This window comes from Anguilla anguilla, chromosome 13 (genome assembly GCF_013347855.1).
Source record: "Anguilla anguilla isolate fAngAng1 chromosome 13, fAngAng1.pri, whole genome shotgun sequence".
NCBI classification, from domain to species: domain Eukaryota; kingdom Metazoa; phylum Chordata; class Actinopteri; order Anguilliformes; family Anguillidae; genus Anguilla; species Anguilla anguilla.
Genome location: NC_049213.1, coordinates 16012813 through 16033082, shown reverse-complemented (window position 1 = coordinate 16033082; position 20270 = coordinate 16012813). Strand labels below are relative to the sequence as shown.

The 20270-nt window shown below is 45.5% G+C and overlaps 2 protein-coding genes across 4 annotated transcripts; one reads left to right on the top strand and one right to left on the bottom strand.

Moving 5' to 3' along the window:
* Positions 1 to 9833: 9833 nt before the first annotated feature.
* Positions 9834 to 14781, bottom strand: si:dkey-19e4.5 (UBA_like_SF and PTH2 domain-containing protein). The gene is made up of 7 exons (XM_035387491.1): positions 14493 to 14781; positions 13781 to 13890; positions 12756 to 12827; positions 12589 to 12663; positions 11959 to 12056; positions 11480 to 11594; positions 9834 to 11249 (listed from the first exon to the last, which is right to left on the bottom strand). Exons 2-7 carry the CDS (start codon positions 13886 to 13888, stop codon positions 11163 to 11165), a joined length of 555 nt encoding a protein of 184 aa, XP_035243382.1. The 5' UTR covers positions 13889 to 13890; positions 14493 to 14781; the 3' UTR covers positions 9834 to 11162.
* A 47-nt stretch (positions 14782 to 14828) lies between these two features.
* Positions 14829 to 19989, top strand: LOC118210947 (dynein regulatory complex subunit 2-like). Of its 3 annotated transcripts, none has more exons than XM_035387489.1 (9): positions 14829 to 15186; positions 15710 to 15927; positions 16270 to 16437; positions 16597 to 16766; positions 16908 to 17046; positions 17533 to 17730; positions 17908 to 18126; positions 18607 to 18753; positions 19211 to 19989. In XM_035387489.1, exons 2-9 carry the CDS (start codon positions 15787 to 15789, stop codon positions 19499 to 19501), a joined length of 1473 nt encoding a protein of 490 aa, XP_035243380.1. In that variant the 5' UTR covers positions 14829 to 15186; positions 15710 to 15786; the 3' UTR covers positions 19502 to 19989. The 3 variants fall into 3 exon arrangements, with proteins under 3 accessions (XP_035243380.1, XP_035243379.1, XP_035243381.1); XM_035387488.1 differs by having other exon boundaries at positions 15689 to 15927; XM_035387490.1 differs by lacking the exon at positions 15710 to 15927.
* Positions 19990 to 20270: the final 281 nt, after the last annotated feature.

The window sequence follows — 20270 nt, the reverse complement described above, 5'->3', positions numbered from 1 at the left end:
CGTGGCACCCAGAAAAATGGGTTTGTTAAAAAAGGAACAGAACTGCAGTTTTAAATGGGACTGGCTGCTTTTCACAGAAAAAGGGAGCGCAGAAAAGGCCTGCTTTACATCCAAAATATCACATGCGTGTGTGTGCAGATGTGTGTGTGTGTGTGTGCACATGCATGTTCTCTTGCCTCACGGTAACAGAGCCAGTTATTTGCACTGATGAAAGGACAGCACCCACAAGCCCTTTTATAAGGCGGTATCCGGGGTGAATGAAATCGCCAAGTTCTGTTCCTCTGCCTCCCCCCCCTCCGCCCACCACCCCTTCCCTCCCTCCCAACCGTGTTCTCCCATGAGCCTCTGCACTCCACAGCAAAAACACACAGCAGACCCCCGCAACAAGAGCGCCTGGGTGCAGAGTCCGTCCTGTGGAAACACCTTGCTTTATTGGAGAAGCTCCAGGGCCCCTCGGCCAATCAGCGAGCAGCAGGGAGGCAGGCGTCACGAAGGCTTGTTTTAACCCCATTGTGCGAGGGGAAGCCAGAGGCACACAGCAGCTGCTGGGTAAGAAAGCAGCGCACGCGCTCAGACGCGCGCACACACACACACAAGCGTACACACACGCGTCACCCACACATATACGCACAAGCAAGTACACACGCACCCACCCACGAATATAAGCACACACACGCACAGGAATAAACATAGACACACACAGACACACACCCACAGACAGACAGACAGACAGACAGACAGACTCAGACAGACATGCATACGCGCACACACACACACACACACAGACACAAGCAAACACAAACACATGAAAACGCACACGTGCACACACACACATACGCACACACACACAGGTGCACATACAAGCGCGTGCGCACACACACATGCGCACGCACACACACACACAGACAGACACAGACACACACACAGGCGCACACACACATGCGTACGCACACACACACACACAGACAGACAGACAGACAGACACAGACACACACACAGGCGAGCTCGTGCGCACTCACTCCCACACACACACGCGCGCGCGCACACACACACTCTCTCTCATTACGCTGGCAGATGAAAGGGCTGAGCCCTGGCCAGCCACGGTCAGAGCCGCGCGTCCGCGACAGAAATGCCGCGCAGGAGGCGGAGCTACCCGCGGCTCCGGCCGCAGACGGCGCGAGAGCAATCACGCCGGAGCGCACCGACAGGTTCTCGCCAAAGAGCTCTCGCACGAACAACACGTCATCGCTGCCGAGCCGCCGGCAGACAGGCACCGCGAAGGGCCGTCAGCAGCAGCCCCGTAACGGCCAGGGATCTGAGCCACGTAGCGCGCTTTCCTTTTTTTGCTGGTGGGGGGTGGGGGGGAGGGGGGGAGGGTTGGGGGTGGGGTTAGTGATGTTGATAATGCGTGTAAAAAAAGATCATGGCTTCATTATAAAAGCAAGGCGTGGGGGTCTGACGTGGATTCGCTGTGTCTGCAGCGACAGTAACTGGTGTGGTGCTGGAGGTGCTACTGGAGGAATCTGAACGAGCGTGTAACTGGAGAAAAGACGCGCTTGTTTTTTTCCATTCAGTGTTAAAGCATTCCCCCCCCACCCCCCCCCGATGCAGTCGGCGCTCTGCTGGAATCCTGTCCTTCTCCTGGAGCCGGGCCAGCATCCTGTTCCTTACACACAGCGTGCATCGCAAACATCTCCGCATTCACACTGTACGGAGGGTCAAAGTTTCTTTCTCTCTCTCGCTATCTCTCTCTCTCTCGCACACAGACAGGAACACACGCTCACTCACTCACACATGGTCATACACACACGCACACACACATACACTCTCGGTAACACAGTCATACATACACACGCACACATACACGCACACACACATTCTCACCCACAAATAGTCATACACACACACACGCACACGAACACACGCACAAACGTTCTCACTCACGCGTGGTCATACATACACATGCACAAACACACGCACGCACACCTTCTCACTCACAGTCATAGACACACGCACTCTCACTCACACATGGTCATACAGACTTACACACACACAAACACACGATCATACATACACGGACTCGTACACATGGATAACCGCACTAACCCTTGCGCTCACAGAGAAACACACACATGCACGTTTACACAAACTCACATACGCACAAAAAGTAAGGCTAAATAAAAAAGTGTTCAATGTTTGCTTTCCATGTTAGTGCTATTCATTTTCAGGTTTGTGTGTGTGTGTGCTTGTGTATCTATATATGTATGCATACATGCCTGCTTCCATGTGTGCTGAGTGTGTGTGTGTGTGTGTGTGTGTGTGTGTGCGCGCACGCGTGCTAGTACGTAGCAATCCATTTTGCAAAATGTTATCACATGACAGGCTAACCTTTCTGTCTAAGCATTCCTTCAGATCTCCCAAAGTTTCAGAAAGGACAGAGGCCCTCTTTCGGGGGAAATTCTACACACTTCACAGCCAGCATTCAAAAACAAGCCTCGCAGGACAGAGAAACGCAACCTGAAGCTATAACGTTACCCGTCTTCCATAAGGAATCACAGGACAACGCAATACTGACCAGAAAGCACGGTAAATGCGATATCTGGTGCGTTTAATCGCGCTCCTTAAGACACAACGTCTGAATTCAGACCTCCTTCAAAGTCACCAGTAAAATCCTCCCTGTTTTTCTCCTCTTTGAACCCCTCTTAAGCATGCCAATATGGAGTCTGAAACTGAAGAACACTGCTGATCTACATGCTTGGCTTCCACTGTTTGGAACTCGAGAAGGAATTCTGTCCGAAAACAAACCCAAGCTGGCCGAATCGTGCTTTTAGGAAACGCTGAATTTGGAGGGGGGGGGGGGGGGAGTTCCAAAACAAAAAGTTCCAAATGGGATGTAATTTCAGGAAAGGAACATATTACGCTGTCCAGGACAGAGTATTGAGAAATGGTTTACTGTAGAGCGCATCTTAATATGTGAAATTAAACACCCAGGCATATTCAAATTACCACAGCTGGAACCATGGTTCAACATTCATAAAACACAATATTCAAATTAAAGAACACGTGGGTAACCATTAACGAACAATGTCTGTGAGGAAGCAGGCGAAAAATGGAACGTTTTGCTTATACTTTGAAACGCTGAGTGGGGAGTAATCTTCACACTGGTGGACAGGCTGAATTTTGCAGACTGCAAAATTCCAACATATGACAATGATGGAACGTTTAAACACTTGCTTGGTATAAAAGTTTTGTGTTTAACTAAACAGCACAAGAAGTCTGTATGTACAGTAGGCTTGTCACTGTGGACACGCTGTATTCCGAATAACAAGGGTATCAGAGGCGCGGCGGGGGGGGGGCACAGGGGGAGAGTGGGGGGGCATATTTCTAATAGTAAAAGAGAGGGCTAAACTCTAGCAGCTATTAAAAGACTTGAATATATATTTGGAGAATGCAGGTCCTAGCCAATGAAGCGCAGCTCTACAGGAACCACAGCAGCTCAGACACGAAGGGACTTCTTACTGCATAGTTACCAGCCAAAGCATTTCGCAGCTGCAGCCGCAGCCCCCCGTCCTTGGACACCCTCTACAGAGTCCGTGGGCCACTCAGGTTCTTGAAACCAGAAGGCTAGTTTTTCCTGCTTTGCCTACAATCAGTCAACACGGCTACAGCTAATCTGCCCCTTAAAAAGACTGCAGATTGCTCCTGCCACTTTCTGGTTGAGCAAGCTTTTGACCCAGGAGTGAATTACTGTTACATCCTGCTCCCTGTGGAAATCCCCAGCTTCCAGGTAACCAAAGCAGTTTGGTATGAGTGTAAGAATGCAAAGCACACATTACTGTGAAACTGATGAGACAGGTACCTCAGAGGGTGTGCAACAGAAAAATGACCACACTTAATCCACTCCTGAGCGTAGGTAGAATAAACATTTACCCCCCTCTTCTGTCTTGAAAGTACATTTGTGATTTCCTCTATGGATAGACCATAACCCCGGGCATTCAAAAGATGTATGCAATACACAAATCTTAGCTCCTAATAGAAATAGTTCTTGTTCACACGAACATTACGACATGCAACCTAACCCTCCCTCTACAGGAGAGCCCACTGCTAAATACATTCACGGAGTTACATCGCGTTCATAAGATCATTTTCACGCTAGTCACAATAATGTTTGCTAGCTACAATGAAACTAGTTGTAATACGACACATTTTCAAATAATACATTACATTTAATGGCGCAGCTATATCGCAGTCTGTTGTGCTCAAATGGAGTCGAAGCAAACCACACAATAGCGCACCAAATACTCAGATGTTCTAGACGTCTATCGTAAGGGCATCTGACGGTCAACAAAAATTAAGAAAAATTGCCTGTTCGTCGCACTTTAAACCCATCTGAAATAGCTTCCCATGACACAGAAGAAGATTCGATCTGCAAATGGGACAAGTCGTTTTCTACAGGGGCCATTTTTGCCAAGTAGTGCCATAACATTAGTTGTGAGGAACAGCTTTTTGTCTGTATTTGCCCCTTAGTAACGCATCTCACATACATCTGTGAGGAATACGGAAATAAATTGATCAAGCTATGGGAACTGTATAATGTGACATGTGGTCTCCTTTCATATGAAACTGCACTTTCAATTCAGCGATGACGCTACGCTGGCTTGCGAACACCCTCGCGCGCATCCGGTCGCTAGGCTAGGCCTGCGCATTGAACCAGCGCCGCAGACGGCTACAAAACTGCTACAGCAGAAAGCGAACTTGTTCACCTCCTTTTACAGCAGCGAGCCAGCTGCACAACGCACGTAGGCCAACGGAGCGGGGCTGCGCGCAGCAGCTACAGACAACTGCCTTTCGCAGGCATTTCTGCAGACACCTATTGTCTTACACAAACACTGAAATATGAGGGTCCTACCAGAACTTAATTCGATTGAAACGGCGTATGACAGATAAACAAAACGATACCGACCAAACCGAAGAAATTAACTACATTCCATAACCTTATACAAGCAATCTACTTATCCAACACTGTTTGGGACTTATTCCACTTCACAACTGCCTGGCTGAATTTCTCAGCTGGCAATAGGCCTGCGGTGTCGTCAGATGACTGTTCCCATACGGACATAACTAGGTAAAATACTACTTGATTCATGTCCCGCAAAATGCATCCAAAATGATCGACTAAATTCAGTTTACAACTTGGTCCAATCCTGGGACGTGAGATAACTTTCTCATAGCAAGTATCAATCCCCTGGCCCCTGGTATTCAACAAAAAAAAGCCCAAAATAGGCCCATGTGCCAAAAATTACCGAATGAAGTAGTATTAAAGCAACTCGACGATGGTTTCACTTTGGTTTCTTTTGAGGAAAGAAATAAGCCTTCCCAGTGTGTTGTGTAGTTACAGTGTAGCTAGTTTGCTGGACATTTATGTTACTTACAATGCTACCCGACATAAATGTGTGGTTAACACTTATGATACTGTGATCGTGGTGACTCCAAGGCGACTGTTTTGTAAATTATCCACAACTAGCTGTTCATTGCCTAATCACCATTCCCTCTGTCTCTCTCGTTTCGTCTCACTTGTTGTTGAAATAAAAATGGAGGCTAAAAAAGGAAACGCGAGCTCCCCTCACAAATACCACCCATTTCTCCTCATCGCTTCTGAGGTTGGGGGGTTGGTGAAGGGGGTGGGGGGAGAATGAGAAAAGCAAGTCACAGCTTTGAGCTATCTAGCTAGCTGAGAAAGAGAAAGTTCAAGTATCGTCCTTAACAGCCATATCAATAAAGGAATACCATTTTCAACATTTTAAAAATGCAAGTTAAACTGCACCCTTAATCGTAAATAATGTTCTGTCAAAAGAAGACCCCAGGTTCATTTTAAGACAGAGGAACAAGAGAAACGGAGAAAATTAAGTAGAATTTCAACACGAAAAAATGTATAGCAAATATTATCCAGCTAGCTAACTAACTGTTAGCATAGTTTTGATAATATGCAGTATCCAGTTAGATTCCGAATGGGGATGCAAGAGAAACTCCTACCTGGATCATGTCCAAAAAGTTAAACGTTATTTATCTGCCAAGCTTCTTTTTAAAAAAATCAGAACCTTTAGAACTATTTGTTAAATAATCATGAAATCAATATGGCTTTCAGCTGGGAAACGCTCCCTTGCTATTAAGTTAGCTATCATGCTATTTTGCTATATGCTACCCCAGACGTTGGTAGCTAGCTAACTAGCTACTTGTCCAATGTCATATTATTAGCTAGTTGATTAAAGAAAACACTCCAAAAATCTTTTGGCAAGCTAACTTCATTTAACTATACAACCAGCCTTGAAGTGCAAATATTGTAGTCTTGCCTTTATAAGTTTAATAGCCAGGGATCTGAGAGGCATGGGACTTGGCACACAGCTAGCTAACTAAATAGCTAGAACAACTACAGTAGCTGGTCACCTTTAGTAGATGCTTTCATGTAAAGTATTTACATGTATTTCACCCCATGTTGTACAATTCCATGTAAATGCACGTCAACAACCCTGATGCACTTTGAGATTACAGGTAACAAAAAACGCAGGAAGGTACATTGTTTACATTATCAGAATTACTGTGCATTACACGAGGACATGACCAAATACAATTATTCTGCCAGTTTGTATGTGAAATTGCCAGTAAAATATAAAGTCCTTAGCCAAGAATACATCAACCCAAGGAAACACAACAAACAGAATTATGCACAGTAAATTCGTGTTAGTTACATGACATGTAGGTGATAGAAAACTACAGGATAACTAAACATTTTTCAAAAACCCAAAACAGTCCAAATATGTTTCACAATAACATAAACTTACCTAGTAGGACATTTCACCCCAGTTCAAATCGAAATGCCTCTTCTTGGGATTTCAGATCCACTATTAATCCAACATCGAGGCGAATCACAAAAGTAGGCCTCCTCTTCGGACCTCGGTGTTTCCTGAAAGCCGTGAGCTGAAAGGAAGCTCCCTTTGCAGGGGACCTACTAGACTTCTCAGTGCCCCTTACGCAAGGTATTTAAGTTTTATTCCCTGTCCTGTCGTGGGCACATTACTTCCTCAGTAAGTCAATGTGCAACTCCCGTTGCTTAAATTCGTTTATTATGGTGTTTTATATTATTTACAATCGGTGTTTATAAAGGGAGATGTGCAGCTCTATGTGTTACAAGGCTCTGATTCTATCTCAGGTCCTCAACATTCGCAGTGGCGCCCATCCCCCTCCTAACCGGCATCGACCGCGGGTCTCAGCGAAACTGACACACAACCACACCACGGGGTTTCCCCGGTCTTACAACAGGGGCTCAAGAGTGGGTTGGTTTTGCCGGTGAGTCCCGCCCCTCTTTCACTACTGGCTAATATAATGTCACTCAATATAGAAAATAAGGGCAAAAACGAGCAATTGGACAGTTACAGCGCCTATTTTTTCTTTACTTGTCCATCTAAAGAGGGCGGGTCGCTGCTTTAAGGAGGGGTGGCAGAAACTAGTTTGCAGCCCCTGCTCTGTCGGCAGTGTGGCATTTTCAGGAGTGGAGTCGAGAAGCGGTGATGTGGACTTAGGAAAGAAATCAAAAACAAAACGTGGATCAGATCAACAAACTGGGAAAACTGGTCACGTTATTAATACACAAGCCGTGGAATAATGAACTCTTTGCTAGGGGACTATAATATTGGTTCAATTCTACTTTTAAAAATCGGTTTATTTATAGGAGTAGCGCAAAAGGAAAACCCTGCGTTGCGTTATACTAACACCATAGCCAGCCATAGCAACACGGGGTCTCCGGGGCCTTAAACCAGGGACTACGCCATAGAGGTAGGGTCAGCCCCACCTAAACAGTATTGTGAATGGAAAAGGAGGATCTAGCAAAAGATTGGACAGGGTAAATGACAACCTCTTTCTGGGTATTCTGTTACAAGTTTTTCCCTCAAGCAGATCATGTAGTGCGCATTTATTTCGTGCACACAGTGGAGAGCCGTGTTAATAGATCTCCGTATAGACTTAAAAACAACATAATACAAAATACGTTCTTTTTTTCCCTTTCGATCTTGGTCACTGGAAATGACTTCACTGTTTGCAGAACACGATACAAAGGACGGTCAGTGGAAATGTTTAAATGCGCGATTTCCGAACGGTCTCAAGCGTTTAGGCACGTTTTTGACCGTCTGATCATTGTCTGAACGTGAATGAGAGGAAAAATGCTCTAATCCGATTGGCTACCTTCCTCTGTCATAAGTTTCGAAAGAAAGTGGATTGGCTATCTAGTCATCTTAACGTCATTTGTTGCAGCGGCTTGATGAGAAATAGAAGCTACCATAACCACGCCAGCATATGGAGTTCTGGGACAGAACGTCGCAATCCTATCGAGCATTCGAAGGAAGCCAACGTTTCGATCCAGTTTTTATTTTAGATTTTTCACATAAATGTGTTACCGGTGGATAGGGTTGATTTTTGTGGTATTGGAATTGCACACGAATGAGAATCGTAGCCCACAGCGGTAGCTGGCGTCATATTTCGCTATGTAGATTGGGTGCTTTTCCCATATATGAAACGGTGTTAGATGGTACGTAATTACAGAAGTCTGCCATTAAATGTTATCTTAAGTATAGTTTTACAGTTGTAACTCGTGGCTTAAGTCACTTAATAGAGCATTGTGTCCCTGACCGAAGTACTCGCTTGAACGCCGTACCCTCGCATAACATGTCCGCCCGCCCCTTAAAATACGTGGCTGCACCTTAACCGTAATCACGTGGATGAACTTGCTCCACCAAGAAGTTTGTTAGGGAATACGTATACATTTTACGCAAACGACGGAGTAAAAAACGTTTACTCTCAATTGTAGTCACAGATTAACGTTTTAGTCTTGTTTCGTTCAATGAATAATTAACTGTTATTCTTTATAGATAAATATTTAACCGCCAATGGTTTTCTAAGCTTTCAGTGACCAAATAAGCAAAAGGCTGTGGTGGGGGTGGGGGTGGGGGAGGGCGGCCAATACCCCATGTCTATGACGTAATTGGAACAAGGTTAATTTTTTTCGGCTAGCGTTATGAATCCGTGATATATCGGCATTAAATGAGGATAGATTTGGGTATTTAAGTGCCATTGGAGACATGCTGATAGTTACGCGAACTTGGACTATTTTTTATGACGGCTATTTTTCCGGTTGCAGCTCGCAGTTTTTGTCTCGACATTTAAAACTAAACAGATCAAATGTAAATTTTCGTGCACCCATGTTTTTTTAAGCTTCACGATGTATTCACACGGTTAATCAAGTTTAAGTTATGTTTCTATTTTGGCTGATAGAACCAAAAGACGCTGGCCATTTCCTCCTGAGGAACGTTCTAGGCAAGTATTCTGTTGTAATAACAGGATAACCTTTGTTCCGCGGCCTAGGCGGAGCACGTGATTAAATATCTATTATATAGGACCCCTTTCCAAGTATCCCAGCAACCGTGCCAAACCGAGGCTGCGTTCACAATAGCCCTATTGTACCAACAGTGAACAGGCTACATACCGATGTAGTCAGGTCACATGGTGTAAGCAAGATGTAATATGGCGTCAGAGCAGTTCTGCTGTTGCTGTCCACTGCTATTTAATTCTCAAATTTTAAATAGAAATTGCTGCGTGCCTTAAAGCCACAGGGGTAAATATACAGAAAGAAAGGAACGTAGGTCAATTTATCCACATTTTCCAGAGCTCAAACCATATCAGAATGGTTCTGAAATAAAAGGGGAGGTGTCAGTTCTTGAATGGCGTGACTGCAAAGTATGACAAATGCATAAGTCAAAATAACAGCCATAAAGTACCTGGCCCTATGGACTGGAAATGACTCAAAACATTTAATCATGAAAAACAAACATTCAGGTCACTCCTGTTTAAACATAAATTGCCAAACATTTCACTAGTTAATTTTTTCCATCACTTGCAACAAAGACCTTTGGACATTTAAAAATTAAATTTTCCTGCATATCAGTGCAGCACTTTATATTGTAGAATAATTTGTTTTCAGATGTAACAATATTTCCACAATACCCATTAAAATGGTCACTTAAGCACAAAGAGGTGGCTATAGAAAGTAACAAAATGGCAGAAGATAAACGATACTTGCATTTTGTATGTTAGCTACTTATTTACAACTCCAGGAAGTACTCCATTCGCTTGCATAAAAATCTTGTAAAGATGCAAGAGTGTATAGTCTTTATGCACCATCTGGGCTCATGCAGGATGACTGGAGTCCTTTCAGGTATCAAAACAATGTCCTCCACTCACATCAAGATCGTGTGAAGTTACACATCTGTTCTGTAAACTGAACTAAAACAGCAATTTCAACAACCCCTCCCGTTATATGTAATAACCGTAGATCTTTGTGGTGTCAAATAGGATTGTACAGCATGAAAAATTTCCAAAGCACAAACATTTGCAAGGTTTCAGAAGCACAAATAAATAAAATGTAGCAAACCCAATGTCCAAAAACTGTAAAGAAACAGATTGAATGTAACTTTTTCCTTCCTCCAAACAAAATGTAATCAGCAAAGACTATAACAGGATACTGAGAACTGGACGTTAAGACACTGTACTTCTTTAAAGGATGGGCATTAACATGCGTCATCATGTCGTTATTTTCCTTGAAATGACACCAATCCCAGCAGAACAACGGGTCACCTTTACTGTAAAATGAACAGGAAGATCCTGCTTTAAATTTGCTCACTGGTTTATCAATCAAGATTATACAGGGAATAGTGTTTTTCAGTCTGCTAAAGGGAAACAGCATTTAGGAGACTAGGGATGAGATACATTATTGTTGTCAACTTCTTATTTAATTTAATGATTATATTCTGGGCTTCTTTCTTGCCACAAAATTTGGCTTCTGTCTCTTTGTAAACTTATTTTTTCTGATATGCAGCCACCCTGGTTTGGTTGTAAAAATTGGTCCTTTCTCATGAGTCAGGCTGGCTTGCTTTTCTTTTGCCTCCGGTTGATGGCTGAGAGAGGGAACGGAACAAAAATGGCTGTGTCTTATGATTTCCCGTTTTTTTTTCTTTTTTCTAAACGATTGCGCGTGGACTCCCTCTGCCATAACCAGATTCTGCCCTCTGCTGGTCGGTCTGCAGCCCTGCACAGTCATACACCTGGCATCCCGGCTCTCAGAGAAGCTTCAGGCTCCCTGTCACGTTGTTCACCATCTCTTCCTCCCCGACAATGGCCAGAACAGTGCGTGACCCAGCCTCCACCTATACAGGACGACAACAGTTATACAGTCATACATAAACTGTGGAAACCATGATGTATAGTTCACTTTGGAAAATGATCTTTATGCAGTGACACCACAGAAATTGGGGACAAAAAGGTCCCATAATTATCAGCGGAAAAAATCCAGTTAAAACTTATTAAAAACTTTATTGACTCTGTTAATCCAAGTCCTTGTTATATGAGGACAACAACCAAGGGTTAGCCAGCCTACCTGAGTCTTGCCAGCGTCCTGCACCAGGTACGTGGGCAGATTGAGACTCATGGCCAGAGCCTGTAGCTCCAGGAGGTGAGCCATGTTACTGCCCTGAACCACCACCTTCTTTGCCCTGTACAGAGAAAGCACCGTGACAAGGATGCTACGTCAAACCATATCACATCCCTGCGGTACTGCTAAACTCTAAGACATGGAGCAGGCAGTTTATTCATTCAGCATGACACAGCATTAATGCAATAACTGTCTTCTATGAAATATATCTATCAGAACACAGTAGCAAGAAATGGGTTATGAACTCTGTGGCCATACTGAGCTTCAGGAATGTCTTCTATGTCAGTCCAATGTGCGTTAATGTATTTCTACAACTGCATAAAGGGGTAACTATGTAATGTGATTGAAGATGTATAGTCTGGCTTGGTGACTGCTGGTTGGTTACCCGCTGCCTGATCTGCCACCCTGTGGAAACTGGCACTCACCCGGCATGGTCCCACTTCCAAGCCATCTCTCTCCAGCTGTTCTTCTCCTGCAGGGCCTGGTACAGCCCCACCGCGCCATGACCCACCTGAGCAGCCACCTGCGCAGAGGACGGATCGGTAAGTCAGCTGCGCTGGCAGCTGAACGGTATAGGTGCCCTCGCCCATTTAATTATGCCTGGGAGCCACTGGGCCAAATGATGGAGTAAATGCAGTAACGGTGAGCTGTGCCTAAGTCTGAGTCAGAGTCGAAGCCCATCCCCGAGTGGAGTACCGTGCCCACGCATGCTTGCCTCGGACAGTTCATCAATCCATTATGGGGTGGAATAATTGTATCAAGCAGAAAAGGAACTGGTTTCCATTTGAAATGTTTCTGCAACCCTCAGCTGTCTGCCATTATGGAAGACATAAAAATCACCAAACTAGGTAGCTATAAGTAGGCTTAAATGTGGCATATCAAAGAATGCGCTTAACTGTATTATGAAATAATTACCAGTTTCCACCCCCCAACTATGACTTTAATTATGGAACACCTGGTTCCTTTCATTTCAGTATACATTTAATCTCATAACACTTAAAACTTGCATTTCTGATCCTATCAGACAAGATATTTAATAACTGCAGCAAACCAACCTTCCCCACCCCCATAGACAGGTCCATGTTCACCACAAACACCATCTTGAACATCAGATCCTCATCACCTTCGTACTGGAAAAAAGGGAGGGAAAAGTGATTTAGACCCAGACCAATCAGAACCGCACAATAATACACTGTTGCGAACGCGGGAGAGACGACGGCACCTCGTTTTCCAGCTTGTTGAAGTAATACATGGCAGCTTCCTCGGCGGATACGTTCCTGGTGTGCAGCAATGCCTAAGAAAAGAAAAACAACAACAAAAAATCAACACAAGCCTATATTTGTAAGCCGACATTAACGTCACGGGACACGGTGCAATTAAACGCCGCGCGGTAAGACAGCTGGGGTGTGGGTGGCACGGTTCACAGGGCAGGCGACTCTCAATATGCAACACCCCACCCCCCACCCCACACGGGTGTGGGTTCGATCCCCGAAACGCCACTTTCTCAGCTGCGGCCCCCATATCTGTTACCCTCTCTGCCAGGATCTGTGCCTGTCAGAATCAAGCTATACCCTGCACGTCTGAATAGAGCAGACAATAAGAAAGAAAAAACCCAAAGATAACCAGGTGGACTGTCCTGCTCTCCTTTAAAAATAAAGACAGATGGGCTTGTCACCCTACAACAATGCAAGGCGCAGGTAAAGTGGATTGGGTACACGCATATAGGCAGACCGATAAATGGGCCCGTCAGCGTGAGTCAAGGGCAGCTGACAGCTCTGGGATGAGTCCAGAAGACACAAGGAAGTGACATCAAATCATGCAGTTGCATGAGTTAACCAGTGACAAAAGATGCTTGACACATCGCCACATTGTTTTGACAGTGCATCTGGGGTTGTTTTATGTGGTAAGCACTTCTCCAAAGTGAATACATGGACATTATAATAAACAACACCAAGTGTATTTTTTTTTTTTTTTTTTTTTGGGGGGGGGCGAGCCTCAGAACAGAGTAGGGGGTAACGTTACAGATGTTCAGTGCAAAACTGATCAGACCAGTTAATATAATTAGACATTAAGTGCAGAAATACCTGGTGCACTGCTCTAGGCGCTTTCCAGTATAGCAATAAGACTGGGGCATAAATCAAACACGTGAGGTGCTACAACTGTGACAGCGACCATTACGTCTAACATGCAAGATGCTCCAAAAACCCAGGAGCCTTTTCAGCTCAGCTGAAGGTCAAGTAGGCCTACCTGCTTTGCAGCCTCTTCGGGAATGTCCAGTTCCCGTAGCTGCTGCAGGTAGACAGGGTTTACCTCCTGGCTTCCTGAATCAGGGGTGGATCCTTCTGATGGCTCCATTGCTTTTACCGAACAATAGACACGGACAAGGCTGGTCAAAATGCAGTTTCGTTTAAAAACACAAGCACATTTAAGCATTTTCAGGTTCCCTATATGTTCCTCTTTGCTTAACCAATAATTGTATTTAAATGAATACTAATAATAATAATGATTAATAATTTTGGTACAGCTTAAAAAAAAACTTAATTATTTGATAACAGACTGAAGTCCCAAAGGTTCAAAGTGAACACTTTTATTTGCCGTTTAATACAAGTTTAAAACAACACAACTGCTTGTTTTCACCTAGAAATAATCTTGGCTAAAAGGTAATAGAACTTGTCAAGTGCAATGTAAAGTATATTACTAAATCAAACGCGTGTCGTTATACAGCGAGCGTTCACTTGCTCCATTAGCGAGCAAATGCTAACATTAGGTAGCTACATCGTGAGTAATTAAGCCAAATGCCACTTTTAACTTCTAAACATTATCTAGCTAGTTTCCAACAAGACCACGTATTCAAGTAAATAAAAGTACCACTTATTGCACAATGACATCAAATACATACATCCCCTTAAACTTCATAATCATTTTAGTTCGCATCAGCTAGCCAGCCACTCCTACTAACCTGTGTAACACTGCGTAGCTTCTTCCGAACTTAGCTGGCTAGCCAACCACAAACTGTACAAAGCTGGAAACTGCTATTTGCTATTTAACTCGACTAGTTGTATTATTTCCTTTCTCCCTCCAATGTGTTACTTCAGTGTTACGATAAAATCCACAATGACCGCTGAAAATCTAATTATACCGATAAACCACACAAAACCATTATGTGCATGGTTGCCACCCGCTGATCGCAAGCGGATAGGCGGATACACACTCGCGTGGGACGCAATTTTGAGCCTGGTCCGTTACAGAAGTGGACCCGTGTTGCAAAACCCCTTCAAAACATGAGTACCCCCCATCAGTGTAGCCAATTTACTCTCCTCACTCCCACAGAACAACTCCTGCTAATAATGAAATGTGTAGGATTCGTTTTTGGATATATAATATTTGTAGGTTTAATATATTAATATAAATATAGACATAATAATTTAATCTCAATAAAAAAGGACGATTATGTGCTAATTAAAAAACAAGAGTAAGCGAAAAAGTGCGGGATAAAATCGTTGCATGACATTTTTTACTTCTGCTGTGACGTGAGATGGAGACAGGTCCGTGCACGAGTGACCTGACGTCATAACAACGGACACAAATTCCTACATAATACTACAAAACTTGCTGTTATGACCGTTGTAATCCTGCTTCTCTCGTCAAATCGGGTAAGACAAGAAAAGAAAAAACGAGTGGGGTGACATGCATAATAATTTGCAAACGTATCTATTATATAAAACTTCTTATTATAATAACTGATATTTAAAAGTTCTGTGCAATAGAACTGCAGTAACGTTAGACAATTTAGCGTATTAAACTTTTTAACAACACCAGTTTGATACTTCGTAATTTCATTGTAGCAAGTTAATACCGTTACGGCAAATGTAAAGGGCTTTAAAGACAAAGTAACTTAAGTAGAGAGGGGAACACTGGTCAGCAAATTTAAGCTTGCATTTCAAAACATTAATTGCAACACACAGCTAGTATTAACACTAACACTATGGTAACTTAGCTGAAAATGTACATGCTATTGTTGGCTATCTGGGAACTAACTTAAATACAGTTAGTTTAACCTGATAATTCCCAATGTACTTCACTTGCCATTGATCAACATCTGTTTGACTGGTAACATTGTTTATAAACATTTACAATTTGTCACATTATGTGTAGCTTCTGAACATTTCTTGAAAGCAGTTGGCCCCAAGGGGAAAGGAAAGGACTTGAAACAGATATTGCACGTTGCCATAAGGAAAGAGAAGTAGGGAAGCATGGCGAAGAAAAAGAAGAAAGGCAAGGGAAAGTCAGTTCCCATGACAGAGGAAGAGAGGGAACTCTATATGAAGCAGAAAGCCTTAGCAGAGGAGGAGGCGGCAAAGAAAAAACAGGCCATGCTTATACAGTTCCTCAAGGTACAATGTCCTGATCCTTTTAGCTTTCTAAATTTGCGCTTTTCAGACGCACTGCCTCTCAGTTGTCCTTAATGGGCATAAACGTGTATGGACCTCCTGCCATTACATCAATAGAAGAGTGGAATTATAAAATGCTTGTGTTTGGAGGGTATGTTGTTGTGCATACTGAGAATGTTTAGACAGGTAGAGATGTGTATGTTTGGGGATCCTCGCCTGTTTTGTTGTGCCCCCTCTCCTGCCTCTCCCCTCTCCTCTCCACACAATACTGGATCTTTTTCCAGATTTCCCCACCTCCCCACGTTTCCTTGCGCCCCTACTCCATCACCGTCTCCTGTCCCCCAGGATAAGCTGCAGAAGGAGGAGAAGAACAGCGTGACCAACCAGCACAAGCTGACGGAGAAGTGGCGGGCGGTGTTCAGGCAGGCGTGCGCCCAGGAGCTGCGGCGCGACATCGCCGTGCTCAGCCACACCTTCGAGAGGGTGCTCGGGCACAAGGACAGCATCATCAAGGTGAGGAGCTCCCCCCCGAGGAGGCGCGGTCGCCCCTTCCCCTGCTCCCCCGAGGAGGCGCAGCCTCCCCTTCCCCCGCTCCCCGGGCCTCTCCGTCGTGTGCAGTAACGCTGAGGCTCATCGTGCATCCGCGCGTCTCCCCCCGTGTGTCCACCGCAGTGCATGCTGTGCGACCTGAAGGAGACCAAGCAGCAGTCGGCGCACGCGCTCAGCTCCTACGTGCAGTGTGTGGATCAGCTCCTGGACCATCAGAAGGGCAGGGTGTCGTCACTGGAGCGCCAGTGGAGCAGCATGCTGGAGATCATCGGCAAAGACTTCAGAGCGGAGAGGCAAGCTTCCTGTGCGCCGCTGATGATTTCTGAAAAATCACACACCGTGCAGTGTGTATGCGTGTTTCAGAATGAATTTAGCAAGCTTGCACAATTAATTAATAACCCTGTGGGGCATGCTGTATGTGTGTGTGTGTGTAGACAACTGATCCTGACTCAGCATGAGAAGGAGTGTAAGTACCTGGAGGAGGTGAACTTTGCCATTGACCAGTACTACAGTGAGGTGGACAGTGATGTGCGACAGGACTTCCAGAGCACCTGCGTCGATATCGAAAATAGGGTATGCCACACTGACCTCACTGGACCTGAACCATACCACTGCACTGCACACACTGACCTCACTGGACCTGAACCGTACCACTGCACACTGACCTCACTGGACCTTAACCATACCACTGCACTGCACACTGACCTCACTGGACCTGAACCATACCACTTCGCTGCACACTGACCTCACTGGACCTGAACTGCACCACTGAACTGCACACTGACCTCACTGGACCTAAACCACACCACTGCACTGCACACTGACCTCACTGGACCTGAACCGTACCACTGAAAGGGAGTCTGTTTTAAGACCAGACTACCTTACTGAAAGGAAATACACGGATCATACATACAGCGGTATCTACTTGCAGAGTCAGGCTAACTGTAAATTGGCAGGAGACACACAACACGAGCCACCGAGCGTAGCTACGCGATAAGTACCAACACACGGGGACAGTGAGGACACTTACCTAACTGCAACTGGTCCTGTGTCTGACAGAACACAGAGGAGCGCAACACGCTGCGGGTCCAGCTGGAGGGGGACGTCGAGCTCCTGTGGAATCAGGTCCAGCACACCGTCTGGAGCTACAGAGAGAGCACGGAGGACCAATATGTGGCCCTCGAGTCGCTGCAGGCCCACGACAAGCTCTGCGTCGACGAAATAGAGCTCCACGTGAAGAAGCTCCACAAGCTGCAGGTCAGAGGGGCGGGGCTTTCCCAGCCCCCAGCTCTCGTCCGCCGATTAGATTTAAACGGGGCATAACCCCCCCCCACCCCCCACCCCTACCCCAGTCTGGGGGGTCTACGTCCACAGCGATAGTTTTGCACAACGGCTGCATGTCTGCGGACACAAACGCAAACCCTCCCTTGGTAGGACTCAATCGTGGCATTGCGGGCGCGGCTCTCCTGCACGAAGGAGGAGTGCTTCTCGGCGCTGGGGGGCCTGCGGGCGGTCAAAGAGGAGGTGACCATGCAGGGACAGCAGCTCAAAGTGCAGATGTGCACCACCCGCGTCAGGGACAAGAACCATCTCGCCAGCCTGGTCAAGCACTGCAACGCCACTTCCAAGAAGATACAGGCCATCATACTCAAGGCAAGCCTGGTTTACACACCAGATAAACAAGGCACACAGCTCTGCTTGGTGAACCTATCAAAGTACTGAAGGCTTGTGGTGTTACATATCCGCTGACCGGCCCAGATGATTCTACTGCACATGGAGGGTCATATTTACTGAATATTTTCCCGGCATCTCCTAGGCCCAGGGCAGTCAAGTGTCCAAGTGGGCTCTTTAATAACCATAGATATCTTTAATATACGGTTCCATAGATACCCTCAAAGATATGAACAGCCTTCAAGTGAAAATGTTTGTTGTATGGAATGCTAGTTCAACACTAACTGGAGACGTAGTTGCCTGCGTACGTCATTTGTACTTGTAAATCGACAAAATGGGCTGGATGATAGGAATCGTACAGGAATATGGCAGTTGAAGCCTACAGCCACAAACCAAATATCTGTGGCCCCGCCCAGCCAGGTGAAGGGCGTGGCTTTGCTAAGCTCAGTGTTTCTGGTGCAGGGGGAGAAGCTGCTGCGCCTGATGGAGGCATGCCGCAGGCTGGAGAAGGAGCGGGAGAAGGTGTATTACTCCACCTCTCAGAGCGCCGAGGAGCAGGTCCTGCTCAACAGCCTCTGCATGGAGCCCATGTCTGAGGAAATGGTCAAGGTAGCACTGTCCGCAGTGACTGGCATGCACACTCAAATTACACACTCGGTATATCACTCTCTCACACAAACAAAACACAACAAACAATTCTGTGCTCAGAAAAGAGACCAGTGTGCTCAGATGTTTAAAATCAATATATCCTTCTCTTTCAAGAACATTTAGGTTGCCTCTTTCTCACTTTCTCTCTGGCAGACACACGCACACACAGAGCACCAACCAGCAAATTCCATGCTCAGGAAAGGCAGTACGTGCTCGTAGGTGTTTGAAAGCAATAGATCCTCCTCTTTCCAGAACATTCAACTCGTCTCTCTCACTTTCTCTTTCTGACAGACACACATGCACTTATGCGCGCGCGCGCACGCACACACACACACAGCACCAACCAACAAACGCCACGCTCAGAAAAGGGAACGCGTTCTCGTAGGCGTTTGAAAGCCAAACGTCCTCCTCTTTCCAGAACATTCAGGAGGTGTCTCCGCTGGAGAGCTTCTGGCACCGCTACAACGCGGCCCTGAAGGAGCACCTGTGCCTGCAGCAGGAGCAGGCCCGTATGGCCGAGCAGAACAGGCACCTGCGCACCCAGCTCCGCAACTTCCTGGACGGCGTCTCCGTGTGCGACGACGTCCTGCGCCACAGCAACCCCCTGCTCATCATCAGCAAGCCGCAGGGCCACCGGGACAAACCACCACCGCTGCTCCCCGCGCCGTGCACCAGGCGCTCCATCAGTGTGGTGCAGCTAACGTTCTAAACCACGCGCTGCATCGTGGGTAGTCCGTCCCCCGTGTCCACTTCATGGACGCACGTGGCACGCATTCGCAGTGCACGGCACCGTGTGGCCTTCGCAGCAGGGGTGTGTAATGGTTTTCAGAGAAAGGCTGGTGTGGGTACAGGATTTTGTTCCACCACAATGCTAAAACACCCAATTCAGCTAGTCAAGTCTTCAGTCAAGGCCTTGTTTTTTATTTTTATTTTTAAATCGGGTGCTGGTGCTGGGTAAGAACAAGTCTGCTTCCATACTGGCCCTTCTGAAATAACATTGGACACCCCTGCTTTGCAGTGTGGGAGGTTAGGAAAACAGATTTAGACTTCATGGGGTCACTGGGTTTCTGAGTGAGAAAAGGCAGCTTTCCCTTTGAAATTTAAACAACTTTGAACTCTCTGCTTTATGCGAGATGCATGCACAAAATGTGAAGGAAAAAGACAGGCAAATCAATAAAAAATACCTCTAATCTTTAATTTTCAGAACATTTTATTACATCACCATCTGTAGGAAGTTTCCACTTTCTCTTATTAAACAGGTTAAGTAGCTACAAGTTGGCCTTATTAAATCATTATTTACATTGATATTAACAGAGGAAAAAAAAAAAAAAAAAAAAAATTCAGTCCCAGCGCTCCCTGCAGAGCCTGCTCTACACAATTGAATTTGTACAGCCTACCAATAATAAAGTTACTTTTATTCCCTCAAATTACCTTAATTCTCTATTATCATTATTTGTTTTTATAGATATATACTACTA

Excerpts from the sequence above, each read along its gene's own strand:
- si:dkey-19e4.5 (XM_035387491.1), bottom strand. The coding sequence starts at position 13,888 with ATGGAGCCATCAGAAGGATCCACCCCTGATTCAGGAAGCCAGGAGGTA. Across the intron at positions 12,828-13,780 it reads CCGAAGAGGCTGCAAAGCAG|GCATTGCTGCACACCAGGAA; the intron begins GTAGGCCTACTT and ends TTCTTTTCTTAG. Across the intron at positions 12,057-12,588 it reads TGTCTATGGGGGTGGGGAAG|GTGGCTGCTCAGGTGGGTCA; the intron begins GTTGGTTTGCTG and ends TCCTCTGCGCAG.
- LOC118210947 (XM_035387489.1), top strand. The coding sequence starts at position 15,787 with ATGGCGAAGAAAAAGAAGAAAGGCAAGGGAAAGTCAGTTCCCATGACA. Across the intron at positions 16,438-16,596 it reads ACAAGGACAGCATCATCAAG|TGCATGCTGTGCGACCTGAA; the intron begins GTGAGGAGCTCC and ends TGTCCACCGCAG. Across the intron at positions 17,047-17,532 it reads GCGTCGATATCGAAAATAGG|AACACAGAGGAGCGCAACAC; the intron begins GTATGCCACACT and ends TGTGTCTGACAG.